This window comes from Podarcis tiliguerta, assembly GCF_965153285.1.
Source record: "Podarcis tiliguerta genome assembly, chromosome: 16".
NCBI classification, from domain to species: domain Eukaryota; kingdom Metazoa; phylum Chordata; class Lepidosauria; order Squamata; family Lacertidae; genus Podarcis; species Podarcis tiliguerta.
In genome coordinates this window covers 34,471,847-34,491,474 of record NC_139549.1, presented here as the reverse complement: position 1 = coordinate 34,491,474, position 19,628 = coordinate 34,471,847, and the positions used below count along the sequence as shown (strand labels likewise).

Sequence of the window (19,628 nt, the reverse complement as noted above, 5' to 3'; positions counted from 1 at the left end):
CACCCCCAGAAACATCATACATACAAACATCACACAACAGAAATCTGAGTGTGTTGTTTATCTGCTGTCCGGCAGGTTACCTGTTTAATGGTCACTTGATTGAATTGCCTGGGGAGCCTGGCCAATCTTTTGTAATGAAAAATACTTAGTTCCTGAGGCAGGTCACAGGCTCACACCCTATTCATATCTTAAATGTGCCCTTAAGACAGGATTTGTGAGGAAAGAGACAATGGGGAGGTTTCCCACTTTGACCTTGCAGAGAAATATTTGAGGTCAATTTGACTTTTCTCTGTGGAGTTTCAGACATGTGGTTTATATATTTATGTACGTGTTTGCTTGGTGCATTTATGAACATTTATTACATGTCTAAGACCTTAGAATTGTTATAACAGCTTCAGCAATAAATAAAACAAAATACATAATTTCAAACATATTGTTGCAAGCTACGCCAATCTTTGTGAGATTCCAAAGGGTCTGGGCACTAAACCAGGGTTTGTGTTTCCTTTGGAAAAAGAAGGCAGCAGAGACCGCAGTGTCTTTAAGATGCATGGTTTTATTTACATATACAGTGGTACCTCGAGTTACAGGCGCTTCAGGTTACAGACGCTTCAGGTTACAGACACTGCTAACCCAGAAATAGTGCTTCAGGTTAAGAACTTTGCTTCAGGATGAGAACAGAAATCGTGCTCCGGTGGCGCGGCAGCAGCAGGAGGCCCCATTAGCTAAAGTGGTGCTTCAGGTTAAGAACAGTTTCAGGTTAAGAACGGACCTCCGGAACGAATTACCGTATTTTTTGCTCTATAAGACTCACTTTTTCCCTCCTAAAAAGTAAGGGGAAATGTGTGTGCGTCTTATGGAGCAAATGCAGGCTGCGCAGCTATCCCAGAAGCCAGAACAGCAAGAGGGATTGCTGCTTTCGCTGCGTAGCGATCCCTCTTGCTGTTCTGGCTTCTGAAATTCAGAATATTTTTTTTCTTGTTTTCCTCCTCCAAAAACTAGGTGCGTCTTGTGGTCTGGTGCATCTTATAGAGCGAAAAATACGGTAAGTTCTTAACCCGAGGTACCACTGTATATACACCTGAGCCTTGATAGGGGGAGTGCAGAATATTACACCTCAAGAGCAGAAGCCAGCCATGCTCTGGGTACAGCCTCTCCCATTCAGCCTGCATGCAGTTCTGCCTCACCCTTGCCAAAAACCTTCTGAAAATGACACTTTTTCCTGTGGTGACATCATACCCCCTGCAACCTCCCAGGGGAAGAAGAAGAAGAAGAAGAGTTTGGATTTGATATCCCGCCTTTGACTCCCTTTAAGGAGTCTCAAAGCGGCTAACATTCTCCTTTCCCTTCCTCCCCCATAACAAACACTCTGTGAGGTGAGTGCGGCTGAGAGACTTCAGAGAAGTGTGACTGGTCCAAGGTCACCCAGCAGCTGCATGTGGAGGAGCGGAGACGCGAACCCGGTTCCCCAGATTACGAGACTACCGCTCTTAACCACTACACCACACTGGATAGTATTTGCCAGAGGAAGGATAGTACTTGCCTTGTCAAATGCCCTTAATGGCCCAGAACTCTGCTCTCTTTGTTTCTTAATGACACCTGTATCAGCTGATTTCCTGAACACTGGAAAACCAGTATAGTCTGTATTTTTACACTGCTAATTTCAGCATCTGGCACCTTTCCTCAATACTCCAAATATTAGCTAAATTCTAACATTTACTACATTTAAGAGTTTGGGGGAATCTGCCCCACCCCACAAGGGACGCGGGTGGCGCTGTGGGTTAAAGCCTCAGCACCTAGGGCTTGCTGATCGAAAGGTCGGCGGTTCGAATCCCCGCGGCGGGGTGCGCTCCCGCTGTTCGGTCCCAGCGCCTGCCAACCTAGCAGTTCGAAAGCACTCCTGGGTGCAAGTAGATAAATAGGGACCGCTTACTAGCGGGAAGGTAAACGGCGTTTCCGTGTGCGGCTCTGGCTTGTCAGAGCAGCGAAGTCACACTGGCCACGTGACCCGGAAGTGTCTTCGGGCAGCGCTGGCCCCCGGCCTCTTTGAGTGAGATGGGCGCACAACCCTAGAGTCTGTCAAGACTGGCCCGTACGGGCAGGGGTACCTTTACCTTTGCCCCACCCCACAAACTCATCACCTCGCTTTTTGAAAGACACATCTGCTTCCGAATGTACTATTAACAAAAATACTTCTCCTATAGAAAAATAGCAGAATGTTAATAAAGACATTTCACAAAGCACAACTACACATTTCTCCCAACCCAGCCTGGTGCTGATTCCTTTTACTATTTCTATCTATTTCCTTAGGGATCTTCCAGGCCTCTTCCTTCCTTCTGGGCACACACACTCCAGACACATCTGCATTTCAAAGACATCTTTTACACACAATGATTATCTGAGCAATTTTAACAAAATGATAATAATTCACCAGTTCTGACCATGAGAAACATGTAAAAAGCACAATTTAGTAGCGTTACAAGACCATTGCTAACTTGCAGGAAAGATCCCTGCAGGAAAAGCAAATAGACCAAACCCCTCACCCTCTCCTCCAGGCAGCTGCCTGCGTGGTGCATTGGCTTGGGGTTTCCACAGAGTTTTAAGTTCAAGTAGCTTAACACAGAATTCCTCTTTCATTGGATCTTCACACTGTTCACAGTGGAAGCAAACTGGAACGTGTCCAGAGGAGGGCAACCAAAATGGTGAAAGGCCTGGAAACGATGCCTTATGAGGAACGGCTAAGGGAGCTGGGCATGTTTAGCCTGGAGAAGAGGAGGTTAAGGGGTGATATGATAGCCATGTTCAAATATATAAAAGGATGTCACATAGAGGAGGGAGAAAGGTTGTTTTCTGCTGCTCCAGAGAAGCGGACAAGGAGCAATGGATCCAAACTACAAGAAAGAAGATTCCACCTAAACATTAGGAAGAACTTCCTGACAGTAAGAGCTGTTCGACAGTGGAATTTCTTGCCAAGGAGTGTGGTGGAGTCTCCTTCTTTGGAGGTCTTTAAGCAGAGGCTTGACAACCATATGTCAGGAGTGCTCTGATGGTGTTTCCTGCTTGGCAGGGGGTTGGACTCGATGGCCCTTGTGGTCTCTTCCAACTCTATGATTCTAAGTGGATCAAAGCCCAGGCTGGGCCCAGTCCCTGTTGGAGGGAAACTTCTTCCAAACCAATTGATCCGGACCACCACCCCCCACCCCCGTCCTTAGAGGCCAGAAATTTCTCTCTGCCTACTCCCAACTTCTCTGGAACACTTCAGGGGGCCCAACCAGGGCCAGATTTAGGTTTGATGAGGCCCTAAGCTACTGAAGGTAATGGGGCCCTTTATATATCCAGATGTCCTTTGTCAACAACAAATTGCCACTGTTTTTTTCTGTTGAATATATGCTATATGGTAATTTATGGACCCAATAGATACATACACCACACAAAACTCTGTTGCTGTATGTAGGTTTTACTTGTTTTTTATCTTATTTTTCAGAAATGTACACACAGCGTTTTCTTTTCCTTTACATTTTTTGCCCCCCCCCCCAAGAGAGGTGCCCTAAGCTATAGCTTGTTTAGCTTATACGTAAATCCGGCACTGGGCCCAACCAAGGCAGGTAACTCTCCCAAGGACTCTTGCCCCCTTCCACTCCTGGGAGGAGGTGAATGCACCCAGCACTGGGGTCATTCTCCACCCCACAAAGCCATCTTGGGGCAAAATCACTGGCGGTTTTTATTTCTGCCAGCCCTGCAGGCACAAAAGCCTTGCTATGCTCCTGGGTGTTCCCTCCCATTAGGGAAAGCGTCAGCATGTTCCCGGGCCCACCGTCACACTTTCCACTCCCACAACACATTCAGCAGAAGCTTGGACTCCCTTTTTCCTGGCACCTCCGCAGGCACTGATCCAGCAGTCTTCTGCTGCTCTTCCTTGCATACTCGCATGCACCTCCAGCTCCCTGAGTGCAGGCAGCCTGTCCTTCTCCAATGTGTGGTCTTGTCCCCCTTGCCTTCAGCTGCAGACTGCTTCTCTATGCAGGGATTCACTTTTCTCCCCCCAGGAGGAGCCACTCCTCACACTGCTTTCAACAGCTTTATTTCCTGGAAGCTACATGCAGCCCTTTTTGTTAATAGATTAAACCACATCACAGGCCAACACCACCAATCACAATATCATTTGAATGGCGAAACCCATCAACTTTGGGGGGGGGGACTGCCCCCCCTCAAATATTTTATGGGGGGAGCAAAGGGTCCTCTGCCCCTAGGAGCTGTCTCCTATAATGGGGTTATAGTCAATCGCGTTCTACTCAAGGGTTGTTGTTGTTTAGTTGTTTAGTCGTGTCTGACTCTTCATGACTCCATGGACCAGAGCACGCCAGGCCTGTCTTCCACTGCCTCCCGCAGTTTGGTCAAACTCATGCTGGTAGCTTCAAGAACACTGTCCAACCATCTCGTCCTCTGTTGTCCCCTTCTCCTTGTGTCCTCAATCTTTCCCAACATCAGGGTCTTTTCCAGGGAGTCTTCTCTTCTCATGAGGTGGCCAAAGTATTGGAGCCTCAGCTTCAGGATCTGTACTTCCAGTGAACACTCAGGGCTGATTTCCTTAAGGATGGAGAGGTTTGATCTTCTTGCAGTCCGTGGGACTCTCAAGAGTCTCCTCCAGCACCATAATTCAAAAGCATCCATTCTTCGGCGATCAGCCTTCTTTATGGTCCAACTCTCACTTCCATACATCACTACTGGGAAAACCATAGCTTTAACTATACGGACCTTTGTTGGTAAGGTGATGTCTCTGCTTTTTAAGATGCTGTCTAGGTTTGTCATTGCTTTTCTCCCAAGAAGCAGGCGTCTTTTTAATTTTGTGGCTGCTGTCACCATCTGCAGTCATCATGGAGCCCAAGTAAAATCTCTCACTGCCTCCATTTCTTCCCCTTCTATTTGCCAGGAGGTGATGGGACCAGCGGCCATGATCTTCGTTTTTTTGATGTTGAGTTTCGGACCATATTTTGTGCTCTCCTCTTTCACCTCAGGGGTAGAGCCATCGAAACCCACGCGCCTAAATTGCCACCGGCCATCCATTTCTTCTGCAAGCCCCGCCCCTCTTTCTTTCCTGCTGACCTTGCGAACTTCAAGAGGCAGGGAATACCACCGATCGTTTTCTGATCGCCACACAAAGCGTGGGTTAAAACAACAATCTCCTTGGGCTGGGGAGGGGGGAGGGACTTGGGACACCCTCCCTCTTCCAGCTCCAGCATGTGGTGTCTCAGGTGATGCTCGGAGCTGAGCGATCCCTGACTCGTTGCAGAATTCCCAACTGCAACCACTTGCGCGCGCGCGCGTGCCTGCGCGCTTCGCTCTGCGTGACTCACGAGATCTTTGCTGTGCCTTTAAAAGCCGCCCGGCTCATCCCTCCTTTTTGCCTTTAGGTGGCTACTGCTGCTGCTGTTGTCTCCATTTATTTAGTCTCTCTCTCTCTCTCCGGTCGCAACGGCGCCTGCGCTCCCTGGGAAATAAATAAATAAGGCGGAGAGGCAGAGCTGAGCTCTCCTGCGCCCGGAGCCTCGCAGGTCTTTTGTCTGAAGCTGGAAACAGCAGCGGCTGCTCCGCGGATCCTCTCCTCCGCCAGCCAAGCCAGAAGGGAGCCTCTGCTTGGAACCCCCCCACTTAATTCTCCTCCTTCTCCTGCGAGAGACAACAAAAAAGGGATTCCCCCCCTCCGCAAGAATCCCAGAAGAAGAAGAAGGAAAGAAGGAAGGGCATCCCCGGCGCGCATCTGGGCAGCTGTTTGTAGAAACAAAAAACTGGTTGGAAGAGGAAGGGGGGGGGCAGAGAGGGGGTGAAAAAACACAACAACAACTCTTAAGGTGGACTTGGTCTTAAGGTGGATGGTGGTCTTTTTGCTGGGTCTTTCTTTTTAAGGTGGATTTGACGTCAAGGTTGGAGAGGCTGGTGTGTTTTTTGGTGTGGATTTACGCGTCTTGCATCAGCTTGCGTTTTTGAGCTCCGGATGGCCGGAGATGGGTCGGTCTTCGTAGCCGGGCGGCCCAACGGGACGAGCTCTTTCTAGTGCTGGGGCTCATTCACAAGGTCTTTATTTTGGAGACTTGATACCTATTCTATCTGCACATTATATACGCGTTTTAAATATTGGTTTTAATTCTCTCCCCCCACCCCACTTTCCTGGCTGCAATAAAAATGGGGAAAGTTTGGTAGCCGGGACTCGAACTCCCTCCCCTCCCGTCCCTTCGTAACAATGACTAAATCCCGGCCTTTTTACAGAAAAAGACAGCCGATGGCCGAAGAAGAGGTGGGAGTCCAATGCCAGAAATTTAACTGCCGAGAGCTGGACAGGAGAGAAGTTTTGCTTTTTCAAGTTTCTAGTTCCTCTTGATTGTCCTTGAAAGAGAGGGCTTCGGTGTCTTTCAAAACTTTATCATTATTTTTATTGTGTGTGCTTAGGGTCCCACCCCCGCTTTAACAAAGAGGGTTTGGGGGAGGCCTTCGACTCGCCTTCCCACCCCCACCCCCTTTTTCAACTATACATATATTGTTGCTACCAAGCTCCTTCTCGCCATTCACACTTGAGGCCCAAACGTGGAAAGGCATGGAGACGGTTGGGAAATTTGAGTTCAGCAGGAAGGATTTGATCGGGCATGGAGCTTTCGCCGTCGTTTTCAAAGGGAGGCACAAAGAGGTAAATACAATGTCTATCCTTCTTTCCAAACTTTTTTTTTAGTAGCTCTACTCATTTGCACTTGGGAGATAAGTAGCAGTTTAACACACACACACACACACACACACACACACACACTCTCCCCCCCTCCCGGGGGTTTTGTATTAAAACTATTTTGTTCCTTTTTATAATATGTATGCCACACACACCTTCCCTACTGCTCTCTTAGGCAATACACGTATCTACTTTTGGAAGAGCCTAAATAAACACACAGCTGAACTGGATCACTTTGCTTGCTCCTCCTGTGGGTCCAGGCAACACTCTGTCGTAATAAACAGGACTCTTGGCCGTGCAAATCGGGTCAGGATGAGACCAGTTCTAAACTAGTCAACTCAGAAGACAGACTCACTTGACTTCAAGGGATGCACTTCCAAGAAAAGGAGCTTAGAAACCCCCAAGTTGTTGCTGTTGCTGTTGTTATTTTATTATTCTGTTAGATCAATTTGATCTATTGCTACTATGCTGCAAGTTAACTTTTGCAAGGGAGTTGATCAGCTTTAGGTTCGATGCAATTTATTCTCAACATGCCAAGAAGAAATCCGAGACTTTGGATAGGCAAAATGAAAACAGGCCTTATCTCGGCGGCTTGGCAACCCTGCCTATCTAAAGCGGCCACAAGCTAACAAACACATTGCAGTACTGGAGGAACTATAAATACTCAGCTATGTGGCTCTGCAGCTTTGTATTTAAGGCACACTAGCCTGGTAGTCCATAGGCGACAGAGTAACTGCATACAGGCTGGAATCCAAACAGGGTGGCAGAGGAGGGAAGGCTCTCCCTCTGCGGACTGGTAACCTTGTCGGCTTTCTTTACCCAGGCCCATTGTGCTGCCTTGGTGAACAAGGGGGTGAAAGTTCCTGGGAAGCTGGACTGACTTCTGTAGCAGGGTTGCTGTCTGGCTTCCTTATCCCTAAAGATTAGCCCATGTCTCCAAAGTGTCCTTGGCATTGTTAAATATGTCTCCTACATCACTTAATGATTAAACGAAAGAAACACACAGTCCATGGGTGGGCACCTTTTTTTCACATCACCCGTAAAGCCGGGGATAAACTTCTACAATCCAAATATTTGTATTGCTTAAATTAAGAGAATAATGGCAGCGTAAAGAGCCATTTGAAATGAATATCTGTTCCCCCTCTTCCTGGTACCTGACAAATGCAAATTCAATAAAGGGCAAGCCTGGACATGCACTCTATATGGTTTGGGATAGGGAAGCAGGGTTTTTTGAATACCTCTCTTGTGGTTTAAAGCATATGGACTCATAAGAGAGATGCACATGTGTGTTTCCGAGCATGTGAAAATAAAAATGTGGGCTTCGCCACCTCCAACTTACATTCTGCATCTGTCTTTTTTATTATTATTAACTTTCAGAAACCTGAAGTGGAGGTAGCAATAAAATGCATCAACAAGAAAAACTTGGCAAAATCCCAGACTCTCTTGGGAAAGGAAATCAAAATACTCAAGGTAAGGGGGTGGGGAGGATGTTTTTGCTGCTATTGACATTTCGATTTAAGGCAACTGTTTGCGATTTTATAAATGCTTATAGCACCATCTCCTCTCTCTTTCCTTCTAGGAACTGAAGCATGAAAATATCGTTGCCTTGTACGACTTCCAGGTATTAGTTTACGTCTATCTTGGAAGGATGTTGTAGGGAGGGGGAGGGGTTAAGGTGTGATACTTTACAATTTTGCTGAGAGCTGTGGGTTATTGGAGGTTTTGGAGAGTGACGGGAGAAAAGTCTGTACACTTTGTAAAAACTATATATACCCCAATATAAGCAAGGGGGCACACAGGCTTAACTGCAGGGCAGAAAGTGGAGCAATGCCTTGAAATGTAGGAGGGTCCTTCATCTTCAAAATGCGGACATTGAAATGGAGTTTGCGTCCAGTAGATGTGCTTAACCTAAAGTCATCTTGTTAGGCTGGCTGTTTGCTTTTGCTCCCTTTGGCATGTTCTGCTACTCAGTTGGATCGTATTTTGAATGTACAGTATATGCAGACAAAAGTTAGGAAGGGCTTGGCTGAATCTCACTTTTGATCCATTTGGGCTCGTTGCTGTCAGTCTGCGATGTTCTATGCAAATACTCATATGCCGGATTCTTTTCTGTCTTTGGGGTTTAACTTTTCCTCTTGTGATGCTCCCCAGACTGAGAACTAGCTCACTCTACAAAATCTGTAGGGACATTTGTCACTTTACTGCTGAAATTAGTTAGCCTTCCTTTCCTACCCCCCATCATGAAATCTCCCTTTGATTTTTTAAGCAGGTTTTGTTTTATCTATTTACATGACAATGGCACCACTAAGTTGTGGCAGACCAAGGTGTGTGCCCAGAAATCCTGTTTTGAACTGGATCACTGTGTCAATTTCCACCTTGGAGTCCTCTTGTTGTTTGGGTACGAACTGCCTTCAGTTGCTTTTATAGCCACAGGAGGAGGAGTTCCAGCTCTGATCCCTGGTTCTCCCTGTTGCTTATCTGAGCTTTGTTGCTGTCTGGTGTCATGTGGCCTCCAGACCTCCTTGTTTGTTGACATTCCTCCTGCGCTCTGGGATTGGTTGAGTCAGGGCTTTGCATCATCAGTGCAACCAAATTCCTGCCTGTGTGTTTGGCGCAGGCTGCGTGCAATGCTTTCTGGGAGCCGTAGTCTCTAGTTCTCGGCTTCTGTTTCCTTTCGGTTCTGGGTTTCTCCGGTGCAAGGACTCTTTTTCCCAGTGTGCCTCTGCAGTCTCAAAAATAGGGGCTGGATGTTGCTGGGGGTGGGGTTATCTCAGGTCAAATAATCAGGAAGCAGATCGGTTTTGCACAAAGCAGCATGTTTTCCCCACCCCACCCCCAGCCTTTAATTCTCTCTCCTCCCCTCCCGCCCTCCAGTTGCCCTAAGGAAATGCAGCAAGGCCTTTTCTCTTGCAGAATCAAAGGATAAATATTCTGATTTTGTTCCCTCGAAAACCCTGCGAAAGTCATTGGGTCAACACCCTTGCTTTTGTTACCTTGGTGTGGCAAAACACCATGTTATGCATGCAAATCCCAGAGGCCAGCTCTTGTTTGTAAAAATCTGCACATGAGCTACTTTTCTTTCTGCTTAGTGTTCAGGAAACCTCGGTCACCCAGCTGCAGTCCAAAAGACCCCGTTTATTATTATTATTATTACAGTGGTACCTCTGGTTACATACTTAATTCGTTCCGGAGGTCCATTCTTAACCTGAAACTGTTCTTAACCTGAAGCACCACTAATGGGGCCTCCCACTGCTGCCACGCCGCCGGAGCACGATTTCTGTTCTCATCCTGAAGCAAAGTTCTTAATATTTCTGGCTTAGCGGAGTCTGTAACCTGAAGCGTATGTAACCTGAAGCCTATGTAACCCGAGGTACCACTGTATTATTCATTCCATTTTGATAGATGCACCCATGTGGATTAGGCAGATGGAATAGGTGGGAATATAGGAATGTGATTTATACAAGGGTCCATCCAGCTCAGTATCGTCAACATTGACTGGCAACAGCTCTCTAGGGCGCTTCCTCAGCCCTCCAGCTGTTTTGGGACTACAATTCCCATCCCTGACCACTAGTCCTGCTAGCTAGGGATCATGGGAGTTGTAGGCCAAAAACATCTGGAGGGCCGAGGTTGAGGAAGCCTGCTCTAGGGTTTCAGGTGAAGTCTCTCTCAGCCCTACCTGGAGATGATGATGATGATAATTTATTCCTTATACCCCCCCCCCCATCTGACTGTGTTGCCCCATCCACTCAGGGTGTTTTCCAGAAACAGTACCTTGTGTGATGCATCAGTTTGGCTATTTGTGAGTTATCTACACCTGATGTGGGATGCTGCCAAAATCTGCCTCCAGGGGAGAACCTGACTAGGTCCTTAGTGCCTCCAGCATTTAATTTGAATCTTAATTGAGCCCCATTGGGTGGTGTTCAGTTAAATTTTACTCAGACCAGAACCACTGAAATTAATGAACTACAGTTAGTCATGCTTGTTGATTTCAGTGGGCCTACTCTGTGAGTGGAGCTATCATTGAATGCAACCCAAAGCATCTTCCTGAGTTAATAAACATGTGTCTCTGGTAGGAACGGACACGTTGGTTCTTTCGCACCAACAGTTAATCCCAGCATGTAGAAAATGCTTCTCAGGGATGGTTCCAGCCCAGCTTATTTTTCTCCCTGTCATGTTAGTTCTCTAGTTTCGGGGATATCCTGTATCTTAACTGGCATGAAGGAGCATTCCATCATGCGAACTCTGGAGCGGCACAGACAAGACTCGTGCTTTCGTCCGCAGGAACTAAGCCCAAGTCTGTAGACTTGGTTCAAGGACCTTGGAGGTGGACAGTAGTTTCTGTATCTTACCCCACTGAGTCCTGCTTAGCTAGTATCTTTCCACACCAACTATGTTGTTTTACTAGACTAGGTGGGGGTCATATTTCTCTGTGTGCATCTATGTGCATGAATGTCAAATCACAAGGTGCATGGATCTGCAACATCATGAGATTCTCAGTTTTCATTTTGGGGTGGGGCTTGGTGGCACATGGGTTTTGATTCCTTGGGAGCCACATTTTCAGAGGGCCTTTCACGTAGCAGGTGTTGTTATGTAATTCAAGACTCTGGTCTTACAGCACACCAGCTTAACATGGTAACGAATATTACTTCAGAATGCAATAAGTATTTGTTTGTTTGTTTCACAAATTTTATATGCTGCTTGATTGCAACAAAACCTCAAAGTTGGCTTGCAAAAAGAGCAGAGTAAGAAAATTATCAGTCAAAAACAGTTTAAAGCCACCATTTTGTTTTAGTTCAAAAAATAACAATTAAAATCAACAGAAAGCTAAAAGCCAGATTAAAATACATGTCGACATTCCACATGTCTGCAGGGTCGTGTCCGAACAAAAATGTTCTTAGCCGGTGCCGAGAAGAATACCGTGAACGTGCCTGTCTGATGTCACTAGGCAGGGAGTTCTGAAGTGTAGCTTTGCTATGTATCGTCCTTTATAGAGGACAGTCCTTTATTTCAGGGGTGCAAAACCTTTTGGGGAGGGGCAAAGGGCCTTATTATGGACAAACTTACCAGGGGCAGAGGCAAAAAGTAGGTGAAAGGATGGATACAGCTCTCGCCTTTGCGCACCGGGCTGTATTTCAGTAATGGAAAAGCCAGAGGTCTCTTCATTCTACATTCAGGCAAGCAAAAGGCATTATCAGAATTCCACTATATGTCCCAGCTAAGCCAGAGCACATGAGTGGTTAGGGTGGTCTTGGGAGCAGGTGAGGCCTTGGAGAAAGCCACAGAGGTGCGGCAGAAGGCCTGGAAAGGCCATGTTGGACCCTTGAGCGTGTGGTTCCCCATCTCTGCTCTGTTTGCAGGGCTGCCTGGTCAACAAAACCAGAAAGAGAAAGATTTAGAGCCCATGAATTTTGCTTCCATATTAATGAACAGGATTTTGAAGGGTCTTTGTGACATGTTTTGGCTGGGCGAGATCTTCCAGACCTGCCTTTTATTTGTGGAAATGAATTTGTTTGTTTATTTTTTAAAAAGGCTTTTATGGGTTGTGTTTATTGTAGTTGGTTTCAGTGTTTCGGTTCGTGAGTTGCTTCGAGCCATTTTTTTTTAAATGAGTAAAGCAAGTAATAAATATTAAGAGTAATATTTTTGATATTGTGGTGAAACTTCACAAAGGCTTTAAAAAAACATTTTCAGTGTTTATATAACATGATCAATGCGCATGGCTCTGTACAGAATTAAAGTGAAAGGGACTACCCTGAAGGGTGCAGAGTCTAAAAAATTAACAAGTGTTTGAATTCCACAATAATCCAAAACAGGATTAAGTGGGCTGTGTACACACCCACACCCACCCACACACCCCTGCCTTGAGCCTGAGGCCCTGCTGGACCCCACGCGCACACACACACACACACACACACACACACAGGCAACATGTGAACCCTCCCACAAACCACACAAAGCCTGCATCAGTTGTGTTTTAGCATCTGAATGGGACCTTTCTGCTGTTGCTTCCTACTTGGATCTTTCCAGAGCTGCTGCTGGTGAGCTATCAAATGGCTTTTGAGAGTTGCCTCTTGGCCAAGACTGCCTTGCAGCCATTGCCCAGTGAGGACAAACCAGTTTGAGGAAATCCTAATTCCTTTCTTGCAGCCAGATCTGCTAAATGTGTCACTGGGTCTCCGTTCTGCATCATAAAGCATCTGCCTGGGTGTGTCTATGTGACAAACGTAAATCACTTTAATGGTTCTTGGCTTCCTTGTTGTTTGGAATTCCGGGAACTGTATCTCAGGAAGCCGATGGAATTATCCCTTTCGATTTCTCTTATAGTTTCCTGTGATGTAGTCTTCTCTAGAGCGCCGCTTTTGAAATGCATAGGATTGCAAAATAATTTAGGTAGTCAAGTCTATTAATCTCAGTGGGCCTACTTGGCCTCACATTTCGTACGGCCCTTGTGCTTTTATTGTTTTGTTGCTGCGTTGTGATTTTTAAACGTAAAGCTGCAGTCCCATGCACGTTGAACTTGAAAGTAAGTTCCATTATATTTGGTGAGGTTTGAATTGAAGCATTAAATCTGTCTTTGATACACAGAGCTCTTATGGAGAAAATGATAAATAAACCTGTTATGCTGTGGTCTGCAGAGGTTCATCTTGTGGCAATTTGAAGGGCCCTTTCCGTGGTGGCCCCCCAGTCTGTGGCCTGAGCTAGGCATCTGCCAGGGTGAGCTTCCATCAGCTTTTAAAAGCATATCTACGTACTCAAGCTTTTCCCTTGGCCTCAGATACCAGTGGAGTGATTCGAGGCTGCTATATTTGTGATACATTCTTTTTTATTAGATTGGGGTTTAGCATATTTGGGATTCTTTTGTCTTGAATTGTGTTATTGTACACAGCCTTGGTATTTTGAGAGGCAGTATATATAAATTGGAGGTGTTTTGAGTGCCCTCGCACGACTGAAATTCAGGCTAGTTTGTGTCTGCTTGTATGTGCATGGTAGCTGCAGCAGTGTCAGCCCTGGTACTTAAATCGAAAGTGAACCAGTTGTAAACTGTAGGCCAGGGATGGACACTGTGTGTCGGGACAGATGTTGTCAGTCCACAGCTCCCATGGTCCCTGACATTCAGTGCCCCCAAATCTTGTTCTCCCACAGAGATGCCAGGATGGTAGTAATTCAGCTGGTTCAGAAAGCTGTTTGGTTTTTTTAAGCAGAAGGCAAGCTCCTTGTTTACCGTTTTCTTTGTTCAAATGCAAAAAAGAATCCCTTGCAGGTCTTATTGTTTTGCCTTTGAAAGCTGTTGCATCCTTTTAAGTACAATTTGGTGCTACTCCCCCACTCCCAATCTTTTAAGATTGATTGTTGCCTAAACTCCCCCACTTCCCAACTGGATAAGCAGATACCACCTTAAAATATTTTGCCTTTCTGTGGTGCTGAGTGCTTTTTATCTGCGGCAGCAGATACAACACAGCTGCCACCCTGGCAGCTGTAAACATACCTTCTTTTGGAGGGTTGATGCTGTTACCTGTTTTGTGGTTTCTTCCCTCCCTCCCCCTCCAAATCTTTCTGTTTTTGGCTTTATTGGGACTCTCTCTGTAACTCTCCCTGCCCCCCACCACGCAAAGGAAATGGCTGATGAAACCACAGTGACTGTAGACTGGGGTGGGCAGCCTTCAGGCTTGTTGTGCATATGACCTTATTAACCAATAGAATTAGATTGGGGTACATCTCAGCACCTTCTGATCCTTGGAATTTGTTCTCAGTGTCCGAATTGAGCTGAGCTTGCAGTCCTTTTACACACCAGCCAAGCTAACCCGGTTAGCTTTCTTCCCCAGCTTAAGTGGGGAGAGTAGGTAGTTTTGCTGTTGCTGTTGTCTGTTAGGAAGTCAGCCTTGCAGATCTACCTCATATCAGCCAGCCATAGGTTCTTAACCTCCCATGCTTGTAGACCAGTCTCCAACTGGTCCAGGCCCAAGACCCACCCCTGACTCCTGGCTTGCATCATGGGGAGAGAGACCCATGAGTTGACCCAGACCTATTTCAGGTTAAAGGAAGTGAGGTGATTCTGATGTGGAATTCCTGCTCCCTCCAAGCGCTCTCACTGCCATCGCTAATCCCAGGACCCTCATTGCTGCCCTGGTGGGCAACCAAGCTAATCCTAACTAACCCACCGCAGCTGAAACCTCCGCATGCCGGTCCCCTCGGCAAAATTCCATTTAAGGAGAAGCCTGGAAAACGATAGACATCGACTCAAAAGTGAACAGAGTGCGCCTGTTCCAGAGACAGCTCCCTCCCTACAGGCCTGGCTATAGGAAAGAGGGCCATATGATTGATCAGAAATACGTATCCTATTGAAAAGGACTGGTGCCTTTTCCCTGCCAAGTTGAAGCGCTCATGGAAATAGACAAAAGGAGTGTCTCATCGGAAGAATGCTTCTCAGCCCAGTAATGCCATATGCCTCTCCTTTGGTCCAGTAAGCCTTAGCTAGAGAGCCATATGGTGGCAATAACATGGCTGCAACCCACCTGGAAGACACGGGTGGCGCTGTGGGTTAAAGCCTCAGTGCCTAGGACTTGCTGATCGAAAGGTTGGCGGTTCGAATCCCCGTGGCGGGGTGCGCTCCTGTCCTTCGGTCCAGCGCCTGCCGACCTAGCAGTTCAAAAGCACCTTCGGGTGCAAGTAGATAAATAGGGACCGCTTACCAGCGGGAAGGTAAACGGCGTTCCGTGTGCGGCTCTGGCTCGGAAGTGTCTGCGGACAGCGCTGGCTCCCGGCCTATAGAGTGAGATGAGCGCACAACCCTAGAGTCTGGCAAGACTGGCCCGTACGGGCAGGGGTACCTTTACCTAACCCACCTGGAATGGCCTTGCGACCCACTCGTTGAGGACCTATCCTGTAGACCACCACACAGCCACTACTTGCCTTGCATTTAATTTCTAAACGGGGAGTTTTTCATTTGTTCGTATGATTTATTTATTTCTTAAACAAGCCATGAACTGACATAATACTAGATTTAATTTGGTAACAGAACATCGGAAGGCGCAATACCCAGTCTGCCATTCTGTTGAAATGTTGCTGTTCTGTGCCGCAAGAAGTTGCTTCCTCTTCCATTCCCGGGGACAACAACAAAAGTTCTTCCACTGTGTTGTTGTTTCTCTCTGTCTTATGCAAGGCAGACTCATTGGTCCATCTAGCTCTTTATCATCTGCCAAAGATGGAGAAGCTATAGGCCTTTGTAGTCAGCCCCAGCCAGAATGGCCAATGCCCAGGGATGATGGGAGTCCAACAGCTTCTGAATGGGTAAAGGTAAAGGGACCTCTGACCATTAGGTGCAGTCGTGACCGACTCTGGGGTTGCGGCGCTCATCTCGCTTTATTGGCCGAGGGAGCCGGCGTACAGCTTCCGGGTCATGTGGCCAGCATGACAAAGCCGCTTCTGGCGGACCAGAGCAGCTCACGGAAACACTGTTTACCTTCCCGCCGGAGCGGTACCTATTTATCTCCTTGCACTTTGACGTGCTTTCGAACTGCTAGGTTGGCAGGAGCAGGGACTGAGCAACGGGAGCTCACCCTGTCGCGGTGATTCAAATTGCCGACCTTCTGATCGGCAAGCCCTAGGCTCTGTGGTTTAACCCACAGCGCCACTTGTGTCCCTTCTGAATGGGTACACATTGCCCAATCCTGGCCTGCATAGAAGCAGTTCATGCTCTCAGGGGTGGGAGTCTTTCCCAGTCCTATCTAGAGAAGCGAGGGTCAAAACCCAGCAACTTTTCCATGCATGGGGTGTGCCCCTCCCCATTCCACCTGTCCACAGAGCTTTGTAAAATTGCAGAACTAGACCTGCAGCTTGACTTGTGGGCAGAGGGAGAAGGGGGGTCATGTGCTTTGCCCACTCCTGTTAACCCTGTGCTACCCAGGTGTCCATATTATGTGCAGTAAATACAATTTAATAATTGGCAAGCTTTTATTCAAATGCATTCACCTGATTTGCAACGATAAAGAGCCCTTACATGACAAAGGCATTATTAATCCAAACTTGTATTTGTTTGAGCACAGACCTGGTAGCCATAGGCCAGTGTTTCTCAACTTTGTGTCCCCAGATGTTGTTGGACTACAACTCCCATCATCCCTGAGCTCTGGCCTAGCTAGCTAGGGATGATGGGAGTTGTAGTTCAACAACATCTGGGGACGCAAGGATGAGAAATGCTGCCATAGGCAATAATGAATTAACATGTAGGTGAGTGTGCCCAGTGTAAAAAGCAGAGCAGGCTGTTGTTGAACGGATATGGTTCACTATCAGGCTAGTAACTTTTGTGGGCTTATTTGCAAGGCTGCAATACTCTGAGGACAATCTCCGCATGTTAATAGTTTGAGTGCTCTTTTTTAAGGATTTCTTAGAGCAGGGATGGGGAACCCCTGTCAGATGTTGCCAAACTGCAATTCTCATCATCATCATCCCTGGTCCATGGCCATGCTGGTTGGGGCTGATGGGAGTTTGTTGTCCAACAGCATCTTGAGTGGCACATGTTGCTACCTGAGAGGAGTGATGATTTCATAGAAGGAAGTTATGTTTGAATTTCGTGAGAGTTTACAAAATCTAAATAGTGTTGAAACCAGGATGGTATGAACTAGCTGTCTGCTCACCACAAATGACAGCAACAACTTTACCGCTGTCAGAGATTGAAATAATCTTGAAACCAGAGAGCAATGCTATCGCAAGATCTCAAAGGAACTCTCCCCCTAATGACCTGCCTGCTGCTACACTGTAAATTCTGTAACTTCCATGTCTACCTCGGTTCATTAACTTACAAGACCCTTTCTACAGTTTCTTGCTTTCTTTCCCATCGTAAGTATTCATCAATTTTTCGTCCTTGAGGACATTTGCAAAGTGGCTCTCTCTCGTCTTAAGTTGACCTTTCCCTTTCCTCACAGTTGCAGCTCTGTTTGTCAGCATTCCATGGCCATTACCTTTGGCAGCTTGAGGGCTTGTCGACACTTCCTCTGGTCTGCTGCTCTGCCCAGGGGAAAACTGCTCTTTAGTGCTCAGTTGGAGCAAATGACAATTCTGGTTTTCTCCAGATTGACTACAGTTTAGAGCTTCAACAGTGGGCTTTCCTTGGGAAAGATGCCGGGCAAGGGGAAAACCACTAGGGCAGGCACAAGAAAACTCTGCTCTCTAGATGTTTTCGGACTACAACTCCCATCATCCCTGACCACTGGTCCTGTTAGCTAGGGGTGATGGGAGTTGTAGTCCCAAAACATCTGGAGGGCCGAGTTTGCCTATGCCTGCTTTCCAGGCACAAGAGAGGCAGAGTGTGGATGAGCCCTGAGCATCCAAACAGTCCCTTGACATTAGATATTTTAAGCAAGCGACTCTAGGATAGCTGGTTGCCAGTGTTAGAAACTCATCTAACAGCTAAATGGCACCTTAAACCAAGGTTATGGTCACCACAATGGAATGTCTAGGTTTCTGTTCCCCCAATGGAAAGAAATAATAATAATAATAATAATAATAATAATAATAATATCTATACCACTTTACATTTTAAAGAACAATTCCCAAAGCTGTTTACAGCACATTAAAACATCAAATAAAAGAAGCCAGAATAAAATAAATCCTAGCTTCAAAAAAATATTTCAGATCCTTTTAAGCGGCATGTTGCTTTCCTCAATCTCCCAGCCCTGCCTAGGGATGGTGGCAGATGGAATCTGGGACCTTCTGCATGAGAAACAGGTGTTCTTCCACTGTGCTGGGGCATGCTAAAGTTGTGTTAAGGGGATGAGATACAAGAGCCAGCCCACCTGTGTCTTGTTTCCTATTACAGTGGTACCTCCGGTTACGAAATTACTGTATTTTTCGCCCTATAGGACGCACTTTTCCCCTCTCCAAAAATGAAGGGGAAATGTGTGTGCGTCCTATGGGGCGAATGCAGGCTTTCGCTGAAGCCTGGAGAGCGAGAGGGGTCGGTGCACACTGACCGGTGCCAGGCTCCCGCGGCTTGCGTGGAGTTGCGTGTTCTGGAGGCTGGGGTTGGGGGAAGCTCGGGCTTCCCCCACCCCAGCCCCGCGCCTGGGGGGGAAAATAATTTTTTCCACCTTTATTCCCCCCCCCCAAAAAAAATTAGGTGCGCCTTATGGGACGGTGCGTCCTATAGGGCGAAAAATACGGTAATTCGTTCCGGAGGTCTGTTCTTAAACTGAAACCATTCTTAACATCAGGTGCGCTTTTGCTAATGGCGCCGCCCGCTGCTGCTGCGTGACTTCCGCTCGCTTCCCGGGGCAAAGTTCATAACAAGGGGCATCTACTTCCGGGTTAGCGGAGCTCACAACCCAAAGCCTTCTCAAGGAGGACGTACAGTGGTACCTCGGGTGACATACGCTTCAGATTACAGACACTGCTAACCCAGAAATAGTGCTTCAGGTTAAGAATTTTGCTTCAGGATGAGAACAGGAATCGTGCTCTGCCGGTGCGGTGGCAGTGTGAGGCCCCATTAGCTAAAGTGGTGCTTCAGGTTAAGAACAGTTTCAGGTTAAGAACGGACCTCCGGAACAAATTAAGTACTTAACCCGAGGTACCACTGTACGTAACACAAGGTTCCACTGTAAGAAGTCTTCGTCGTGATCTTGAATGGTGTTTCAAAAGCTTTGGAAATCTACCATGTCCCAGTTAGTTTGTAGCTATGTATTATTGAGCAGTGCTAATGGGGCCAGCAGTGCGCAGAAGACCTAGTGAGATTGACCCCGATGAGGGTGGAATCGAGTATTTTTAGAAACCGTTTTCAGGCTTGCTCTGAATGAGTTTGTGCTGCAAACCTGCATCAAGGGCAGGGCGGGAAAGAGAAATGTTGAAGGTAAAGGGCTGTAACTCAGCAGTAGAGTACCTGCTTTGAACTAGGAGGGTCTTAGATCAGGGTAGGCAGCCTAAGGCCAGG

The 19,628-nt window shown here is 47.0% G+C and overlaps 1 protein-coding gene across 1 annotated transcript in view; it reads left to right on the top strand.

The window, feature by feature from the left end:
• The first annotated feature begins 5,309 nt into the window (after positions 1 to 5,309).
• The window catches only part of ULK1 (unc-51 like autophagy activating kinase 1), a 111,202-nt gene continuing 96,883 nt past the window's right edge, over positions 5,310 to 19,628 (top strand). Inside the window, exons 1-3 of the mRNA XM_083418178.1 lie at positions 5,310 to 6,676; positions 8,087 to 8,179; positions 8,289 to 8,330. Coding sequence (XP_083274304.1) covers positions 6,587 to 6,676; positions 8,087 to 8,179; positions 8,289 to 8,330 — 225 coding nt within the window. The 5' untranslated portion in view covers positions 5,310 to 6,586. The remainder of the gene's footprint in view (positions 6,677 to 8,086; positions 8,180 to 8,288; positions 8,331 to 19,628) is intronic.